General features: G+C 41.0%; 1 protein-coding gene across 4 annotated transcripts in view; it reads left to right on the forward strand.

Annotated features, from left to right (window-relative positions):
• PIGF (phosphatidylinositol glycan anchor biosynthesis class F) overlaps nucleotides 1–20,573 on the forward strand; it is a 38,723-nt gene that overhangs the window by 9,766 nt on the left and 8,384 nt on the right. The window contains exon 5 of one of the 4 annotated variants that reach the window (XM_006125480.5): nucleotides 9,309–9,417. The exons of the other annotated variants lie outside the window; for them this stretch is intronic. Within the exon in view, the coding sequence (XP_006125542.2) occupies nucleotides 9,309–9,417 (109 nt within the window). The remainder of the gene's footprint in view (nucleotides 1–9,308; nucleotides 9,418–20,573) is intronic. 4 annotated transcript variants of the gene reach the window in all.

Below are 20,573 nucleotides of genomic sequence, written 5' to 3' on the forward strand. Positions count from 1 at the left end.
AGACCATTTCTCCAATTTGTCCAGATCGTTTTGAATTATGACCCTATCCTCCAGATTAGTCGCAACCTATATTAGCCTATAAGCTGTGCATAGGCTTTGGTAATCATTAACCATCCTATTCAGGTCAGTTGCATAGGACATTTTCTCCTTTCAGTCTAAAGACTAGATAGGGAAACAGAAATTAAGTCTCTGAAAGATTTAATACAAAATATTTTTAGCCAAAATAAAACAAGACTAATTACTACAGATTTTGTCAATCCCCCCCTTTGTACTTGGAGGTTTTAGCTCAGCAAACAGTTGATGAGTATAAGTGACACACATTTAAAAAACAGGACTGTGTAGCTGCACCAGACAAACACGGCTACATTTCTACCACACATTTAAAAAGATTTCCTTGTTCTGCTAGGTTAGATTTCAGCTTTGACAGTTTCATTCTATTCTAGGATTCAGTTTAGCTTTTTGTTGTTTGTTGGGCTATATTATACTGCAGGAGGCAGGCTTGTCTTGTCAACTGTTTGTGGCTGTTCAAGCTCTGGGAGCGGGGAGAGGACGAGTGGATTCATGGCGCTCCAAAAGTGCTGGGAGGAAGGGGAAAGGAGTAGAAAGTTGCAGGGCTTCAGTGTGTGTGAGAGAGGTGTGGGGGAAGGAGGCAGAGTGAGGTAGCACGGGCTGTAGGTGGAACTCTAGGAGGCCTCACGATTGCCCACCACTGGATCACGCAGTCCACTGAGACAAAGGAGGGCCACTCACTAGTCTTGGTTGCCTATTGCTGATCTAGTATCTCAGTAGTTCTCCTTTACAGTAATTAATTCCTTAGTTTTTAATTTAACAACAGTTCCTATGCTCGCAGGAGCAAGGTGGAAGTGGGGGACATGAACTAACATGGACTGATTTTAGGTGCAGTGTGTTCCCAGGTTGATTTATTAGGTTCACAGTGGGGAGTAAGGAGTATGTGATTGGACAGTGAGGGAGAATAGAGGATTGAATAGTGGGAGAGGATGAGGGACACTTTTTCCTTAAAAAGTTTTAGTATGCTAAGTTGTAGGGGGAGGGAAAAGGATGAGAATTTTGTACATATTAGAAATGTATTTTAGAACAGGAGAGGTAATCTTTTCATTCAGTTTTGTGGTTCAGGTTCTAAATAACCATGTGACCTCATATTTGTAACCCTTGTTCAGCAATGTGATTTAAAAAAATAAAAAACCCAAGCTCTGTTCAAGATGCATGTGTTTGTAATTGGAATGCAATAGGGTATTAATTATCACAATGACAGAAAAAGAGAGCTTGAAATTAGGAAGCTATGAAAGTTGAGCTTTTATAGCTAGGTACAAAAATCTAGCCTGAGAAGGTTTACAGTTTTATTCTGCGTTCATCTAGCCAAATTATTCACTTTGGATCTTTATGAAATCTTCCTACTATTTTAGTGTTTCCTAAAATGAAGAGCTAGATGTGAATATCTTTTCACATAACTATTGTAACATGTTTAATATGTCCCACCTGTAGGACCTTTCAGGTGACTACAGGTTGCATCCCCCAAAACTGGAATTCTCTGGTCAGATGACCACAGATGTTCCTGGATCAGAGAACCCCAATAGCGTACTGGCAGGAAGGCAATCCAGGAGGAGGTGGGCTGAAGCAGTGTTATAGGGTGGGGGCTGGCGGCAACCTGACAGCAACTGGGCTGGAGCCCGCATCAGCCTGAGGCACTTAGACAGCCCCTGGCAGTGCAGGACCAGGCTTGTGGCAGCACGGGGCCAGAGCTCCAAGCAGCCTTTGGACGCAGGGCCAGAGCCCACGGGCTGCTGCAGTGCTGGGACTGAAGCCCGAGCCTCTGAGCCTGACCAGGTGAGATCCAGCCGGAGGCAGAGTGGGACCACAGCCCGTGGCCTCCTACATCAGTGCAGTCTGGCTAGTGCAGCAGCAGCAAGGCCAGCAACTCAGCAGGCAGTCCAGCTAGGGCTGGAGGTCATGTCCCTATCCTCTCCCAACTGGCAGAATTGGCAGCTGGGGGCTATGGAAGGGAACCTTCTTTGGTCTAGTAAATTTCCTGGTTAGGGACTGGTCAGGTCCCGAGGGTGCCAGATCAGAGAGGTCCAACCTGTACTGTACTTCTGACATTTAATCCTTTATATCTTATTGGTATAATAGTTACAGATGAATCAGTCTCTTACTACTTATGTGTTTGAACCTGAGTCTATAAGATATGTAATGTTTCCTGGGTTCTTAGCATCCTCAGTTCCCATTAAATCACTTATGAATTAAGTAAATTAAAACCTGATGTTATAGAAGTCTCTCATTTTAAAACAATTGTTGCCCTTATGTAATGACTTGTGTAATTTTTGAAGCCACATAGATCAGATGTATATTCTGAAAATTAAAAATTACTTCCGAATTTTCCATTATACATAAAATTCAGTGTGTAATGCACAGAGAAGAATTGTGGACATAATGTTCTCAAATAAAAATATGGTATTCGACTGCAATTGTCTTTCTAAAATTTTAAAGAGCTGACAACTTGTAGGTTTAAGCCAGCGGCGGGCAAATTCCAACCCGTGGGCAGATCTGGTCTGCAGGATTAGTACCTGGCAGGCTCCCACTTCTATATTTACATGCACCTCTGCAGGTTTTGGGCAGTTGCAGCTCTTGTCGGCCGCGGATCACCATTCATGGCCAGTGGGAGTGGTGGGAAGCGGTGTCAATCTTCTGGAGTTTGATTTAGCAGGTATAGTAAAGACCTGGTAAATAGAATGGTGGGGGGCGCTTCTATTGATGCTGTTACTCCTCGAATCACGAGGAGTAAGGGAAATAAGGGAGCGTTTGTTCTTATCAACCTACTGCTGTGGACATGGCACCAAAGTTTGAATTAAGATATGTTGACTCCAGCTACACAATTAACGTGGCTGAAGTTATGAATGTTAATTCGAACTTCTGTGTAAATATAGACATGGTCCAAGCTAATTGTATACTGTCACAAGCTGTTGGTGGGAAAGAAAAACTGTCAAAAGGTCATCAGCATTAAAGGAGGTTGGAAACTACTATTTACAGAGCTTTTCAGTAATTATTGGTTAAAATACCAGTCTAAATAAGACTTCAGAAATCAGCTAGCAATTGCTGGGGGGGCGGAGGGGAAGGGGAGTTGTTTGTTTTTTGGGTTTTTTACTCCTCCTGTTTGAGTCTTTGTTTCAAACCCTGAATGATTGCGTAGCTGACGTTAATTGCAGTGTTAACATCTGATGGAAAATGAGTAGAAAAAAGGTGTTTATTTGATGCTGATTCTGAAAATAAAAGTATTTAGTTTCTTGTAAGATGTAAAAGGGAGTTACTCACCTATAATGTCTGTTCTTTAAAAATGTGTGTCCTCATGGATGCTCCACTGTTGATGACAGGTCATCCTGGAGTGTACTTCAAAGGGAAAGGTGTCCTTATCAACTAATCAGATTGCATCAATTATTCAATTAGCCGATTAATCTAAATTTAACATCCCTAATTCAGACACTGAACCACTTCAGCTCTGGGAGGACATGGTTCTAGGTCACAGCACTCAGGAAAACAACACCCAAAAGGGATCAAAACCCCAAATAAAACTGTCTTTCTCTGTGTAAAAGTTTTACACAGTGAAAGTTCATTAGGTAAATTCCCTTTATCAGTGAAAGAGATATGCAGTGTTGCTACCCCCAGGTAACAATTATTTACACTGAACCTGATAGTAAACAAAAGTATTTTATTAGTATATACGGCAGGATTTAAGTGGCTGAAAATGAAAACAGACAGATCAAAGTAAATTAATACATTAAAATGAATAGAAAATAGATAGGTAGTTCTAATTCACTAAGGGTATGTCTACACTGCGTGGCTATTTTGAAATAACGGGTGTGCTATTTCAGTATCCTGATAACCCTTGTTCCATGAGGATTAAGGGATGTCTTGATATAGCACATTATTTTGAAATTTGGTCCCATGTAGATGTGCCAATTTTTGAAATAACCTATTTCAAAATTCAATCAAAATAAGATACAGAATTTGTGTAGTGCAAATTGCGTATCTTGTTTAGAGTTTAGGGTGCTATGTAGATGCACCCTAAGAGACTTCTGAATGCAGATTTTTACCCTAAACTGCTGTTTTTATTTCAGGTATCAGCTTCAAATAAAAGAAACTCTTTTATTCTAATGTGGATCTCCAGAGCTTCAAAGTTCTTTGTCTCTTCTCAGGGTGCATCTACACAGTACCCATACCTCAAAATAAGCTACAGACTTTGCACTACGCAAATTGCGCAGCTTATTTTAAGGTAATTTTGAAAGAAAGTGCTATTCCGACAAGTTCCTTAACGAGGGCTATAGGGATGCTGGAATAGCACACCCATTATTTCGAAATATATTTCGAAATCATGGGCGCGTTTAAAGACGTGGCTATTTCGGGATACTTCCAGTATCCCGAAATAGCCCTGCTGTCTAGATGTAGCCTCAGTGAGTACCATTCTGTTTCAAAAGGCAGTTGAAGACAAAAGAGGATACCTTCCCATTGCTTAAATAGACATTCCCACAGGGTGCAAATCCTTTGTTTCACATCCCCCTGTCCATAGAAAAATACCAGGTTCAAAATGGATTTCAATACTAGGTCTTTCTAGATCAACCACCTTCTGGACTTGCAGGACAAACAAGGCTGTTTACAAGTTGTTCAGTTTACCACCAAGCCATTAGATTTCCAGAACACAGTGATTATCACATTTAAAATTATAAATAGATTCACACTACATATTTCTAACTTCACATACAAGAATGATAGATGCAGAAAAATAGGATAAACGGATCCAGCAGATTGTAACATTTACATTGATAGGTTCCCATGAAGTATTTTGTTCCCACGAGGGAGGACATATCAGCTTCAGGATAATGGGGAGGCAATTCAGAAGTGGAATTCCAGAGCTCTTGATTAGTTCCTTGCAGCCAGAAGTGCTGAGCATACACAATTGCTGTTGATTTCTGCTGTATTTGCAAGTGCTCAGTATTTCTGGAAATGATGCCCCTTATGTCTCAATTTGGACACACAAATTGGGGAACACACTCTTATGTCCACTTGTCAGTTTTAGTTTTAAGTGACTTGCTGAGCATCACATAGTAACTCTGTGATAGAGGCAGGAAGAGAACTGAGGTCCCTTTGGGAAGTTCATTTGTCTAAAATAGAAGATTTTTTTTCCTCTTACTGCAGTTCTGTATTTACCTCCCAGCTTCTGCAGCAAATGAGGCCAGGATCCTACAACCAATCTCATTCACTACATAACCCTAATTCATTCCATGGAGTGCCTTCCCTGTGAACTGAGACACAGAAATCTTATGGGAAAAAATACATGACCATGTAATTAAAGATTGTATCATAATGCTTATTCAGCAGAGGTCCAAATTCAGGTTACACAAGCAATCTTAATTCTGGTGTTTCTTAACTTGTGAATGTTTTACTTTACAACCTTAATGTTCTTTTAATATAGGGATTTGAGGCATGTTATTTATGAGTGTAGCATGCAGAGTATTTCTAAGTTGAATTTTACTTACTATTTTTGACAACAAAGAAACATTTAGTTTAACTCTTTAACTGGAATAGCTTTTCAGGTTTCAAACAATCACTTAAACATCTAGTTATACAAACAAAGTTTGCAGTTGTAACAGGGTGGACTAGGCCCCAAAACCCCCTTCTTGAAGCTTGTCACACCTCACTCCAGGAAAAAGAGTAGAGGAGAAGTTCTCCAGACATGCTAGAGTGGCTGCTTCAGCTGCATCTAATCAGGACCCAGCTAGTGAGTACAAAGAAACTGCTGGGTCAAGGTCAGTCCAGTTCCTCTTTGGAGCTTGTGTTAGGCAGACCTATGGGTGGGCTGACTGAGAGTGGCAGTACCTTTGACAAGTCAGTGTGGAGAGTAGATTTTAGACCCAGCTGAAGCCCAGGGCTGGCAGCTGAAGACCCGATGTGGTGGGTAGGAAGAGGTGCAGAAGCTTGGTGAGGATGCTATTGAGACTTTAAGGCAAAGCCCTGAGGGAGGGCAAGGACAGTGCATATCTATGGGGAAGTGGCCCAGGGAGCAAGTAGCAGTGAAACCTTAAGGACTAACATGAAACAGACAATTACTTATGAACAGGGTCCCTGGGCTAGGACCCAGAAGAGTGACTGGGCCTGGGTCTCTTCCTCCCCCCACCCCCTGTAGCTTCTAAAGGGGGAAGAAAGGAAACCTAAAAGAAGGGACATCTGGGATATCATCCACTCCTGAGCCAGGAGAAGGAACAGGAACTAGTTGGACACACATCCTTGGCCAGAGGGTGTGCTCAAGAGAGGGTGAGCCCTTTACAACTGTACATATGTTTTAGGAAATAAACAATGAACTGTGCTTGTCTTAAGGATGTTAAGAGGTGGGGAATCCACTAATCATGTAGTCAATAACATTTTTATCGAATACGCAGTTAGTTGATAAGGGAAGTCTTCCTCATTTGAAAGATCACGCATTCATGCTGCTTAGAGGTTTTGCTTGATAGCTATCCAAAGCAATATGGACCAATGCACGTTCAAGTTCATCATCTGAGTCAGATGCCACCAACAGAAGACTGATTTTCTTCTTTAGTGGTTCAGGTTCTATAGTTTCCACATAAGAGTGTTGTTCTTTTATGACTTCTGAAAGCATGTTCCACACCTTGTCCCTCATACTTTGGAAGGTGCTTCAGATTCTTAAACCTTGGGTCAAATGCTATAGCTATCTTTAGAAATCTCACATTCGTACCTTCTTTGTGTTTTGTCAAATCTGCAGTGCAAGTATTCTTGAGATGAACAATATGTGCTATGTCATCTGAGACTGCTATAACATGAAATATATGGCAGAATGCAGATAAAACTCAGAGCAGGAAACATACAACTCTCCCCCAAGGAGTTCGGTCACAAATTTAATTCATGCATTTTTTTTTAACAAGCATCATTAGCATGGAAGCATATCCTCTGGCATGGTGGCCATCACACAAAAGACATACCAATATTAAGTATATCTGATATGTAAATACTTTGTAATTCTGGTTATAAAACAGCCCTTGTCACTTTCAGCTGACACTGTAAATAAGAAGCAGACTACATTATCTCCTGCAAATGTAAACAAACTTGTTTCTCTTAGTGAAGACTGATTGGACCTGTAATCTCTAAAGTTTTTATTGTGTTGTTGAATGCAGTTGTGACAATCTACATTTCTAAGTTCTGTTTTCACAAAGAAGAGATTTCACCCCAGGACTTGTAAAGGTAAATTGAAAAAAGCTTTATCATTTTTACAATTCAAATATTTGTAATATGGTCTAGTCATTTTTTTCCTCCTGTCTTGAGGGCAGAGGACTAGAGTGGATGGCCTGTTAAGGTCCCTTCAAGGCCTATGCTTCTTTGTTTCTATGACAGAAAATACAACCAGCTCATTCTTACCTCAAACCTTTGAGAAACCAGTTGTTGATACTGCTATAACTGGACCAGAACTGACTAACTGGATTCTCCTTCCACATTAGCACACCTATTGATGTGATAAAGTGGTAGTAACCTGAGTCATCCTAGTTGATTGGAAATTGCATACTGGAAAGATTTACACTTACAAGCGGGAAAACTTTGACTGTTGTGAAAAGTCCTTTGTATATGCTCTGATAAACGCCATACAAAATATTCTCAACTTTCTTCTGTTCGTGTCTCCGTTTGGGTTAAAAAATAACCTTCCGAATGGCTTTTCTAGCCTGGGAAATTATATCATGTTAGTTTACAACCCTGAGAAATTGTGGCAAGTAATATAGTGTGAAATAGTGCACACAAGGACTGTTATATTTAACATTGTGTCAGCCGGTCATGGTTAAGGCTCCAAAGGTGGTGGTAACAATTTTTGGCACATGGAGGCCTTTCTCATCACAGCTTTTACATACAGCTGGTCTTCCATAATTTCAGAGACAACAACTGCAGAAGAGGTATCTATGTTTGATACATTAACAAAAGAGTGAAATATCTGAGTCTGCTAAGGAGAGATGTAGGCTGTAGAGTTGCCAGATGGTTTAACCAAAACCATCCTCTTCCCCACCCCTCCCAAAACATCCCCTCTTGATGTTTTTCTGTTTCTTGTATAAAATACAATAATACAATGCCCACAAAACAGATATTAGACAGGATCACAAAGAAAAAACAGTTTCTTGCCATTTCAACCAGAAAGGACACTGTCTCAACGACCTAATCACCTGTACCCTACTCCAGAAGACTTTCAAATCTGCACTTGAAAGGGAATCCTCTGAACTGTCATTCATGCTAAAATTCAACACTCACCGCGGGGGGCTCAACAAAGACACCAACTACCTTACCCATTACAAAGATAGCTTCCCCAATTATCACCTCTAATACCATTAGCTCACAGACATCTACCTTTCCCCACCTCTAATATCATTAACTCACAGACATTTACCTTCCTTTCCTCCCCCCCCCCCCGCATCCCCCTTCTGTTCTGAAATGTGATTTGTCCTTTTCATATGTGTTCATTTTTTTAATTGTATCCTTTGGTATATATGGTTGTGACTATTTTCTTCCACTATTTGATCTGAGGAAGTGGGTCTGGCCCACGAAAGCTCATCATCTAATAAACCATCTTGTTAGTCTTTAAAGTGCTACATAGTCCTGTAAAGAGTAATTAAGTATCCTTTAGCAAAAATAAAACTTGTTTTAGGTCCATAAAGTTTTATTAAATAACTTTTGTATTTAATTGTTATGCCTCCATCAGAAGGCTAAAAGTCACAGTATCCAGCAGCATCTGTTAGTGATTTGAATTCTTTTGTCTGTGACGTTTCCGTAGGGATTGGAGTTGAATGTAGGAAGTAGCATTAGTAGAATTGTTAGTTGAAACATTATAGCAGTTTTTATAATTTTAAATACAGTATACAAAACTTAAACTTTTGCATGCTGCAGCTCCAGATTTGGTGCCTGATCTGTAATTCTTGTGTTGTCAGGAGCTGATAGAAATATGGAAATAGTACATTCTACCCCTTTGTGCATGGTGTATGGTTAAAGCAGGAAAAGGGAGAAATGAAAAATGCTCCTTCCTAACAAACCCTGTTGAAAACAGTGAAGAAAGCAAGGGAAGCGGGGGTGAGTGGAGGGAGGTAGACATCACCCCAATCCATCAAATCTGACCATTATATATAAAAATAGTAGACTTTTTTTTATATCTTTTTTGACGTGCAGAGCTGGCAAAGATCAGATCAGTTGTTCTGAAACTGTGAAAGTATGACTTCTGTGCTGTTAAAACCTTGTAATATGTGCTAATCTTACAGAGCTATGTCCATCTGGGATAATAGTCTACAGATTACAACAATGTGTAGCATAGTGGGAGCATGGTTTGGAGCATTTCCTATTCCCCTGGATTGGGACCGGCCTTGGCAGGTTAGTCTTCATACCTTTTATTATAAATGTATACGCTTGTTTGTTGCAGTGTGAGAGATCATAGAAGTACATTAGGGAGACAATAAAAGTACATCAGAGGTGATAGCATGAAACTGTTAATGTAGTCAAATCCCATTTAAGAACTCTGCAATACATATCTTTTTTCAGTATCTATGTATTTTTACTACTTTTTTCAGTAGGTTCTGAAGTGTGCGTGCGCTGATATTACCAGTAGATGCTTGAAGATAACACTGAAAGCTAATATTAAGAGTGGGGGTATGTCTACACTAGAAAGTTAGTTCGAACTAACGGACGTTAGTTCGAACTAACTTTCCTATGCGCTACACTAGCGCTCCGCTAGTTCGAATTTGAATCGAACTAGCGGAGCGCTTAGTTCGAACTAGGTAAACCTCATTTTACGAGGACTAACGCCTAGTTCGAACTAGCTAGTTCGAACTAAGGGCTGTGTAGCCCTTTAGTTCGAACTAGTGGGAGGCTAGCCCTCCCCAGGTTTCCCTGGTGGCCACTCTGGCCAACACCAGGGAAACTCTATGCCCCCCTCCCGGCCCCGGACCCCTTAAAGGGGCACGGGCTGGCTACGGTGCCCGTGCCAGGTGCAAGCCTGCCAGCACCCAGCTAGCAGACCCTGCACCTGGCACGGCACAGAGCCACCCACCCGATGCCCCCCAGCCCACCCCCTCTTGCCGGGACCAGGCTGGCGGCTCCCGGGAGCTTGCCCTGGACCGCAAGAGGCGGGCACCTTCCTGGGCTAGTGCGGACATCGTGGACCTCGTCCACGATCTCCGCACTAGGCACAGGAAAGTGGCCGTCTAGGGCAGGAGAGCTGCCAGCCTGGCCACCCAGGACCAGGTGTGCATGAAAATCAAGGGGGTCCACTGAGACCCCCGACACTGAGCCCTGAGCTTACAATGGCCGTCCTGGGTCAGACCAAAGGTCCATCTAGCCCAGTAGCCTGTCTGCCCACAGCGGCCAACCCTAGGGACCCTGGAGGGGATGGACCGAAGACAATGACCAAGCCATTTGTCTCGTGCCATCCCTCTCCAGCCTTCCACAAACTTTGGGCAGGGACACCACTCCTACCCTCTGGCTAATAGGACTCCATGGACCCAACCTCCATGACTTGATCTCACTTCCCTTTAAACTCTGTTCTAGTTGTAGCCTTCACAGCCTCCTGCAGCAAGGAGTTCCACAGGTTAACTATTTGCTTTGTCAAGAACAACTTTCTCTTACTAGTTTCAAGCCTGCTACCCATTCCTTTCCTTTGGTGTCCTCTAGTCCTTCTTTATGGGAACTCAGGAAGAACTTTTCTGAATGCACCCTCTCCACCCAACCCCTGCTTTTACAGACCTCTATCCTGTCCCCCCTCCGTCTCCTCTTTTCTAAGCTGAACAGTCCCAGTCTCTGTAGCCTCTCTTCATCTGGGACCTGTTCCCAACCCCTGATCATGTTAGTTGCCCTCCCCTCTCCCAGCCTTTCTCTTCCCCTCTCCCACCTCCTTTTCCCAGTCTCCCCCAGTTTTTTTCAATAAAGACAGAGTCAATGTTGGAAGAAACGTTATCTTTATTTTGTACATCAAGAAGGGGGGCTAGGGAAGGGCAAGTGGAAGGAGGTGAGGGAGGAATGGGGTACGAGCCCCCGATGGGGAGGACTGGGCTGGCTCTGCGGGCTTCTGGGGGTGGAAGCTCTCCTGCAGCCCCCCAATTACTCCCTCTCCCCAGATGGCAGCCTGCGGCAAGTGCAGCCGGGCTGATGGCCGAGTGGTGTGATGTGCCCAGTGTGGGCACTCAGGGCACTCCAAGCCAGAACTTCTTTGCAAGCGGGGCACCCCTTAGAACTGTGTGTCCGGGGTGGGGGTCGGGACCCTTTAAGCGCAGCCCTCGGCTAGCCTGAGACAGTATCTCCATGCTCTAAGTCCTCCTTTTATGCCCTGCCGGCACTGCTTCCGGCCATCATTAAGCCCTGTTCAGAGTCCACTCAATGTGGACTTACTAGTTCGAACTAGCAAAACGCTAGTTCGAACTAGTTTTTAGTTCTAGATGCGTTAGTTCGAACTAGCTTAGTTCGAATTAACTAATTCGAACTAAGTTAGTTCGAACTAGCGCTGTAGTGTAGACGTACCCTTTGATATTGGGGAGTGCCACAAGCAGGGAGAGAAGAGCAGAGAGTATATCCATGCTCACTTTGTGGATAGAAAGCACTGCTTTTATTTATGGGGAAGAGAAGAGAGGTACTTTCCAAGTGTTTTAGCAGGGAAATACTTCCATTAAAGCACTTAGCAATTTTAAATGCATTTTGTTATTGGCTTAATATTGATTGGTGGAGTTCGTGTGGCCAAATACCTCTGCTGAAAATGTACCTTAAGATTTCAAAGGAAACACTGGCAAATAACAGCTACTTTGTTGCATAGTAAAAAAATGGGAAGCTGGCACTGCAGAAAAATCTGTAAATTCAGCAGTCTGCATGATACCATTTGACTTAAATTGACATGACGAAATGATCTCTTGAGCTGTTATGTAAATGCTCTGAGATGATTCTTAGTAATATCTATTGGTATAATTAGAAAGAAAATGCTGCTGCATTCCATACTAGTAAGGTGCTGTTTTCACTAAATCCTTCAGCAATTAAACAGATGGAGGTCAGAAATCTCCTCTTCCAGAATCTAATAGGGCAGCCAGTGTTCAAATCTCTTTCATTCTCCTGAAGCCTAGTGATTTATCCTCAGTTTTTTTCCAGCAGCAGCCGAATAGGTTACCTTTGTGTCAAAAGCCTTTCTTTATATTAGTATAATTACATCTTTACTAAAATGTCATAAATGTCCTAAGAAATTAGAGTAACAGATGTGCGATTTAGTAGCTTAAGAATGAAGTTTGACTTGACTCCCTGCAACTACATATTCTAAACCTTAGAGCATGTTCCTCCTTTCCCTCCTCATGAGGGTAGGTGCTTGGTAGCATCATTTATTATATAATTTATGGGGTTCCTTTGATGAAAGCTTAAAATCAGTGCGCTCAGTCCTGTAACTTGTACTTTATTCTGGGCATCCTCCTTTGCTTACTTCACTGGGAATTGATGTGAAGCCGCATTATGTTGAATTTATAAACAATGAGTCCGCACCACTAACCGCATTTCATTGACTTTAAGGACCTTTAAAATCTATTTTAGTATTGCATGGCCAACTTTACAGTAGTATACAGTACAGTCTTGTCCAGAGTGGTCATTGTGGAGCATTGTGGGACACCTCCCAGAGGCCAAGAAGTTTGACTTTCAAAGCACTGCGTCTTCAATACTGTAAAATTGACCATGCAAGGTCGAATTTAGCATTATTTCTCATGAAATGCAGGAGTACTGAAATTGACTTTAATGGCTCTTAAAATAAATGAAATGGGCTTGGTGGCATGGACTCATTCTTTACAAATTCAATCTGTGGTTAAATTCGACCTAAATTCATATGGTAGACCAGTTGTTGCCTTAGTTGTTTTGGATAGTGGATAAGACCTAATATGGGCAGAATTAGGGCAACTCTTTATTAATTTGCATTACTTTCTATGCCAAACTTCCTTTAATTACACTGAAATTGGCTTAGTATCTGGAATTTTATTGCTGTAACTCAGTGGTCACAGATCTCTGTGCTATGGGAGCTCCTTTGCTTCAGTGCAGGAGATTAGTGATTATTTAAATTCTTGTTATGAGCAAGGATTTGTATGGGTTTTATACTTCTTAGAGGCTTTAGCACAATTCACGAGCATGGTAAAAACACATTTTAAACAATGTTGTTGTAGTTTCTGATGCAACTCTATTGTAATCAGATTACAAAGATTGAATTTATAGGGGTAATAGAAATCAGTATTTCGAAAATTGATCAGAATTGTGTGCCACTAGCACTGGCCCACACCTTCTTTTCCTCCATTGCTTAGTATTAATCTGTTAACTTTTTACATAAAAAAAAGAAAGTTAAGCCATGAAATCCACAAATGGAACAAACCTCTTTCCCCATACAAATATCTTTAAAAATGCAGTCTTAAATAAAGAGCATTTTCTATGGAGATGAGCTATGAAGTAAGTGATAATAAAATGAAATCAGCAAAAAATAATTTTCCTCATAAAGATGTATCATACTAAAAATCACAATCTGTTTTCCATAATTTTATGTTTAAAAGCTGTTCCTCAACTAATACTCACATCTAGACTGTGTACTTCAGCATTATGAAATTGTGATTGTTAGGACTAAAGGAGAAAACCAGAGACCTTTATTTGCTTTGAGAATGTTGGTTGTGAAACACTTGTGTGGAAACGGCCATCCTGTGACCCTCATACAAAATTCATTGCATTCTGCTCACTTTAACCCTAATAATGAACTGAATTTATCAGAAACATTACTTATTTGGCTTGTGCACAGCAAGATTCGAAACACTTCTAGTGTTTTTCCAATGGATTATATTTAAACTAAATTGTTGCAAAAGGAGGAGCTAACAGATATTCATTGGCTAGTGTAGCTGAAGCTTTGCTGTGTTATAAAATGGCTTACAGGACTTTGGTCTTGCATTAGAAATCAGGCCATTCTTTCTTTAATGACATGGTGTACAAACGCTAGCCACTGGCCACGTGTGGACTATTTTGCCAGTTGAGTGTGGTTAGTTGGCTTGAACAATATGGCTGTTTGGCTGGTTGAATGTGGCTAGTTGGCTATAGCAGTGGCCACTACAATGGTTACTGCTTCAGAACCGGTTGGACACCACGGCTTTAATGAATGTTGCAGGAAGGGTCTAACTCTAATTTAATAGTGCATTATGTTTAACCATGTGTGTGGAGAAGCATCACAAGCAGAATTTAAGTGCTGACCTTTGGCTCTGTTACAAATCCTGGGATTAGGTAACCTCAAAACTGCTACAGTCTCTGAAGTTCAGCAAGTGCACAAATGTACTGCTCTGATTTAAAATAAGTATTAAATGGTATCTATTTATCAAAGTTAGAGCAGTTACATATAAGCAGATGTATATCTCAAAACAAGCTTTGTATAACTGACAGATGTGTATTTTCATTAGCTCAGGATTTAGCAAATACTTCACCAAATCCAAAATCCTTTTCCAGACTATCTGGATGTGAGAGTCAGAATAAGTCATCTCTAGATCTACCTCTGAAATTCTCATTAGGCATTTTCCAACAAAAGTGGCCCCAAGTAAAGTTAGTATCAATTGACAATTACTGCCATCTTTTCCCCTTCTTTCTTCTCATTGTTGAAGTAGAAGTTTCCAGTGTACTAATCTGAATAGAGTACTCTCTCCTAGCTTTCTCTCTGTCAGGTGAATGAGTGTGCTTCTGCAGTTAACACGGGAATACTCATGCTGCCACTTCCATCTTTCTGAGGTCCCGTTTTAAAAGTAATTTTAAGTGACTATGTTAAATGAGTTGTTAGTTTAATTCTTTGTGGACACTAGTTCACATCATCTGGCACCCTGATTAATAATCTCAGTAGAAAGACTGAGGAATGAATGGCAAGAAAGTTTTCTTTCAGATATGTTGCCAGTGGCTGTGTGGATAAAGTTTACAGTTCAACTGTTTTTATACCTTGTTCAGTGTGTGATGGGAAGAAGTCAGATGGCTACCAGAATGTAATAAAAGACAGATACTATCTTTTGCCTATCTGTCCAGAGAGGCTACTACTGCTCAGGAGATTTTTCAACTCCCTTTTCCTCTGCTATGGCAATGATATGAGTGGCTAAATCAGACTATGTCTTGCCCCTGAAGTAAAGGTTTTAGACCACGGCTACCCAACTTTGGAAGCCCCAAAGGCCACAATGATACTCACAGCAACACATGCTGAGAGCCGCAACTTTAGTGTGGTTGCATGTACAGGCAAATATATTTGCAAATAGCTTCTTTCACACTGATGGGTATGAATACAAAGATTACGGCAAGACTTCACAACACGCAGGCCCCATTTAAGTCAGTTCTGCTAATATTAATAAAATGCAATATTTACCCCATTTCTATCCATCCGACAGCACTTTTAATGAGCAATGATAGTCTAAGAATTTACCTATTAAAACACACATCAGACGACCATTATATTGACCGTTATAGAGTGTGTTCCTAGTGGAGGCCATGTTCAAAGGATCCCACCCGCGGGCCATGTGCTGAGTCCTGCGTAAATCCAAACTGCACCATGGGCTGCAAACAGGTCATGGGCCGCATGTTGAGAAGCCCTGATTTAGTGCTATAGTGAACCACTGAGGTGAGCAATTAGACAGAAAGTTGCTGTATCCTCCAGATGGGGTGAGATAATATTCAACCTACCGCTACCAGAAGCATAGGATCTAGGAGCTTCATCACCAATGGTTAAGATTTAATTTTAAAAATGTCTATATTTGTTATAGTGCTTTTCCATCAATAGATCTCCAAAAGTGCATCATATTTTCTAGTGTATTTATCCTCAATATCCTTATGCAGTATCTCCAGTGTACAATTGGGGAACGGAAGTGCAGAAAATCTAAACCATTTGCCTCTAATCACAAAGGCAGACCATGACTGAGCAATTTTAAAATTAAGATGAGATATTTTAGTGTTTTGCACCATAATTAACTTTTTTTAAATGCTACAAACTTTTACATGCTCTGCATTTAAATAGGAAGGATTTGTAGTCTCAAAAAACGTAGAAAGCTGGACACACCACTAATCTTGGACACATTACCTCGTCATGAACCACATATGTCATCTAAACAGAAAAACCAAGGTTTTAAAATAAAAACAGAATACAAATGTCTCCAAAAATCTGCACTTTATTTTTTAGAGTTAAATTTTGAAAAAGTATCGCATACAAGGGGATATACAGACTAGTGGGCCTGTTTATATCTGAAAAAAATTACATACATTGATTTTTAAAAGCCTACATTATAAACAATCATCAGCTTTACTAACAGGAACAAAATATAGTTTTAAAAATAAAATGTTAACATTCTTTCACTGTCTGAACAATCTTTTCAAATGGAAATGATTTTTTTAAATATGATTCATGTAAAGCACTTCTAAACTACAGACAGAAAATCAAAAGTGGGGTCTTAATGATTGTGTCTTTCTATTAGACCCTCTGTTAATCAGAAATATGTAATGTAACCAAATTCTTGTATGATTTAGTGCCTTTCCAATATTTGCAACAAATAAACAATACCTCATCTTCCTATAAGTGTGTAAATGGCAAGACATAGGCATAGGCTTACAATGTTTGATGGGCACAGGGACCAATCTTGCCATCTTAACTCAGGTAAAATTTGTATAAAAGTAAGGATTTGCACATCAGTATTGTAAATTTCATTTCTGTAAAATCCAGAGATATCTGCGGTATGTTTCCCAAGATAAATATTTCAGCACATTACAATATTACCTGAATAGTAAAATAAGGATTTGATACACATCACAAGATTTTGTTAAGTAAGATTTATAGGATGCATTGTTTTTCTGAGAATTGTATTTTTTTTTAAGTAAAGCTACCATAGGTTTTGAAAATATCCAAAGAATGTTGTATGCAAAATCTAGGTGCCTCTAACTCCATGATACACAATGGTAATGTTGTGATAGATCTAACACACAGAAAAACTTCCTTTTCTGCAGGTGTTGATAAGTTTCAGGACTCTCTCAATATTTTCCATGTCAGAATTTCATGTTATATATACTAGTTAATTACTGTGAGCTTCACAAAATCCTCCTGGATAGGTACAGGAAATAATTTTTATCCACTATGGAAATATTACTATTGAGGCAGAATGTGATAGCACATAGTTGCTTGATATAAGAGTCATGCATGGTGATGGATAACGTAGACTATTGGTACCTGTAGAATTTAAATAGGCAAAATAATTATTGAAGTTGGAAATTGGCCAGACATTGGTTTTAATATCTCTAGTCTGACAAAGTGCTGTGAGACCTTTAAAAGAATACAGTCATCTTAAAATTCTCACTGGTGTCTGGATTTTTTTGTACCTGTTAAAGTAGTACTTAAACCTAGAGACAAAATTACTTCAGTATTTTCTCAGTTTATTTACTTGGATAGCACTGTGGATACAGTCAGTCTGCGGTCTTACACAGCAACTGGAGAGAGGGGGAGAAAACATTTTAAAATAGGAAAATGGGATTACAAACAATAAAAAAGTAGGAAGATTTAGTACTTGCACATTCTTTCAAAATTTACTGTGTTTCAGGTTACTTGTTATTTAGAAGGATGCCATAAATTAGGTGTGGATAATAAGCTAGGCCCATGGCCCAGATGCAGTTTGCTAGAGTTAGCGCCTGGCCTCCTAAGTAAATAAAAGGTCTGGAAGCCTTCCAGGGTATATCCCCAGTAAACTGCATCTGGCCTATGGGCCGTTTATTGCCTACCACTTCCATAGATGGTAAGACTTCTGTTTTATGTTTCACTTGAAAGCGGAGCACAGTGCCTTTTAACACTGTGACCAGGCCTCAAGCTGCTGCAGTGTGAGAGGGCTGGGGTAGTTCTCTCTCCCCGGGGCAGCCTGCACACAGGTCGGTACTGACTCAAAGGCAAGAGTTCTACTTCAATCACCAGCATAAGTTCTTGCCGCAGCAAGGTTACTGAACCACCTCCATACTGAAGAGCTTGAGACCCAGTAGTTGCACCACAAGGTGGCATAGCTACAAACCAACACCATAGGCACAATTAGTATTCCCAGCAACCCATTCTTCATTGATTTAAATGAGCATAATCTCTCTCTGAAGTGGGAAAAATCCATATCCCTGACAGACGTAGCTATGCTAACTTAACCCCTATTGAAGGCAGTGCTAGCTCAGTTCCAATGACATAGCTACTGCTTTTTGAGGGGTTGAATTAACTATAATGGATTAGCCTTTCCCATCACTGTCGTGGAGTGTCTTTTCTGAAGTGCTACAGCAGCAACAGCTCTAATGTTTTATAAGGCTCATCTATATTTGAAACATTACACTGTAGATGTTACCAAGGCTGAGGGAGGGTTTTTTCCATCAGTGTAAGTAATCCACTTTCCCTGAGACGTGGACTTAACTACGCCACTCAGGAGACTAGATTTTTCATACCTCTGATCAAAATAGCTAAGCCAACATAACTTTATCATGTAGACTAGTCCTAAGCAGAGAGATTCTGACAGAGATTGGATTATCAAAGTGACCGTCTTGGTTTTATTATATTTTTCAACACCAAACTGATAAGTTATTAGGTCTGTTCCTAAGTTAACATACGTAACTTAGTGCAGTCTTTAGACATCATCATTGTTAGCATCTAATAGATCTGGAAACCGATATTTCACTTACTGTGGTAACTTCTCTCATAAAAACATCAGAAAGGAATGAAGAGACCCTCGTGCTACTCCTATTTATACAGTACTAGAAGATTTACTGAGTGTTGCTCAGGTCCTTAATTAATTTTTGGTTTTCTTCATTTAAATCATTGGTCTGAGGTGGGGTTGGGGATGAGAGATTCAGTATGTGGGCTAGGGATGTCAGTGTGTAGTCATTTATACAATTAACCAATAAGGCCAAGCTTATCGGTTAATCTTAACGACTACACATGCACCCTTGCTGGCTCTGTATTAGAAGCGGGAGGGGGAGCAGGAGCCAGTGCCTCTGTGCATGCTGACTCCACAGAGCTGCCTGTCCCCTCCCCCTTTACTGCCTCTCACAGAAGCAGCAGTGTGGGGCAGCAGATGGGAGCCAGTTCTTGAGGGGGAAGGCAGGTAGGAGCTGCTAAACACAGAAAGTGGTTTTCAAGCGGCTCCCCATGCGTATTGGCTCACCTGGAACTGCCTGCCCCTCTTCAGAGGCGGCAGGGGAAGGCAAGCGGGAGCCAGTGCTTGTAGGGAGCAGGCTTAAAAACTGGCTCCCCACAAGCACCAGCTCCCACCTACTCTCCCTCCCCATGTCTGTCTGCTAAAAATTCCAGAGGTTACATGTTTACATAATTACACACTAGTTAACATCCCTGATACAGGCTGCCCTGGGGCAAAAAGACTACTCTAGCCTGCTCTCTCACCACAGCACCTTGGGGCCAGGTGAGAAGCGCCTCTCCAGGTTCCTCTGTTCCCTGCACTCCGCAGCCAGAGTGAGGAATGGAAAAAACTGTGCACTCTCCCCCTGGGGAACAGCCAGCAATGTGACCATATAAAACAGGGAAGGAGGGCTTTAACTCCCCTGCCCTCCCTAAAGGGCGCAGAGGGGAGGCTCAGGGTTGGGGCACTCCCAACCAGCCCCTTTCACCTGCCTGATTCTGTCTCTTTTCTATATGGTTTTATGAGAAGCAATCCCATTTTCCTGGCACAATCAAACCCTTACCTTGCTTTGTTATAAGAGGAAGTTGTATACCAAATTTGGTGGTCCTATATCTTATTGTTTAGGAGGAGTTCTTGAACAGACACATACATATTCAGACACATTTTCTAAAATACATAGTTTTTGGGCCGCTTTTGCGCAAAATCCTGCTGCCTGTCTACAATGGCCGCGAGTATTTGTGCAAGAACACTGACTTTATACTGTACAAAATCAGTGGTTCTTGCGCAAATACTCTGATGCTCCTGCTCAGGGATAAGCCCTCTTGCGCAAGTATTCTTGTGCAAGAGGGCCAGTGTAGACAGCCAAGTTAATTTCTTGTGCAAGAAAGCCCAATGGCTAAAACGGCCATCGGAGCTTTCTTGCGCAAGAGAGCGTCTACATTGGCACGGATGCTTTTGCACAAAAGCAAATCTTTTGTGCAAAGGCACATGCCAGTATAGACGCTCTCTTGTGCAAATACTTTTAACGGAAAAACTTTTCCGTTAAAAGTATTTGCGCAAAATCATGCCAGTCTAGACGCAGCCGTACAGTTTGTGATTCTGCTTTCATTCAAGTGAATTGATTGCCATCAAGCTTCATTTAACTCCTTTAACTGTAAATACTAGCCTAGATACACTCTGGAACAAACATCAGTGAAGCATCTCAAGTAAATCTATGTGTTAACTAAAATTGAAGCAATCAATCAAGTAGAGTTAAAATTGGACCACCAACTCTAGTCTAGACATACTCTAATTCTTGTGGCACCTTAGAGATTAACAACTATATTAGATCATGAGCTTTCATGGGTAAAAACAAATTAATCAAATGAGATGAAGTAGAAATGGGTA

The sequence above is a fragment of the Pelodiscus sinensis genome, chromosome 3, assembly GCF_052426305.1.
Source record: "Pelodiscus sinensis isolate ZL-2025 chromosome 3, ASM5242630v1, whole genome shotgun sequence".
Classification (NCBI taxonomy): domain Eukaryota; kingdom Metazoa; phylum Chordata; order Testudines; family Trionychidae; genus Pelodiscus; species Pelodiscus sinensis.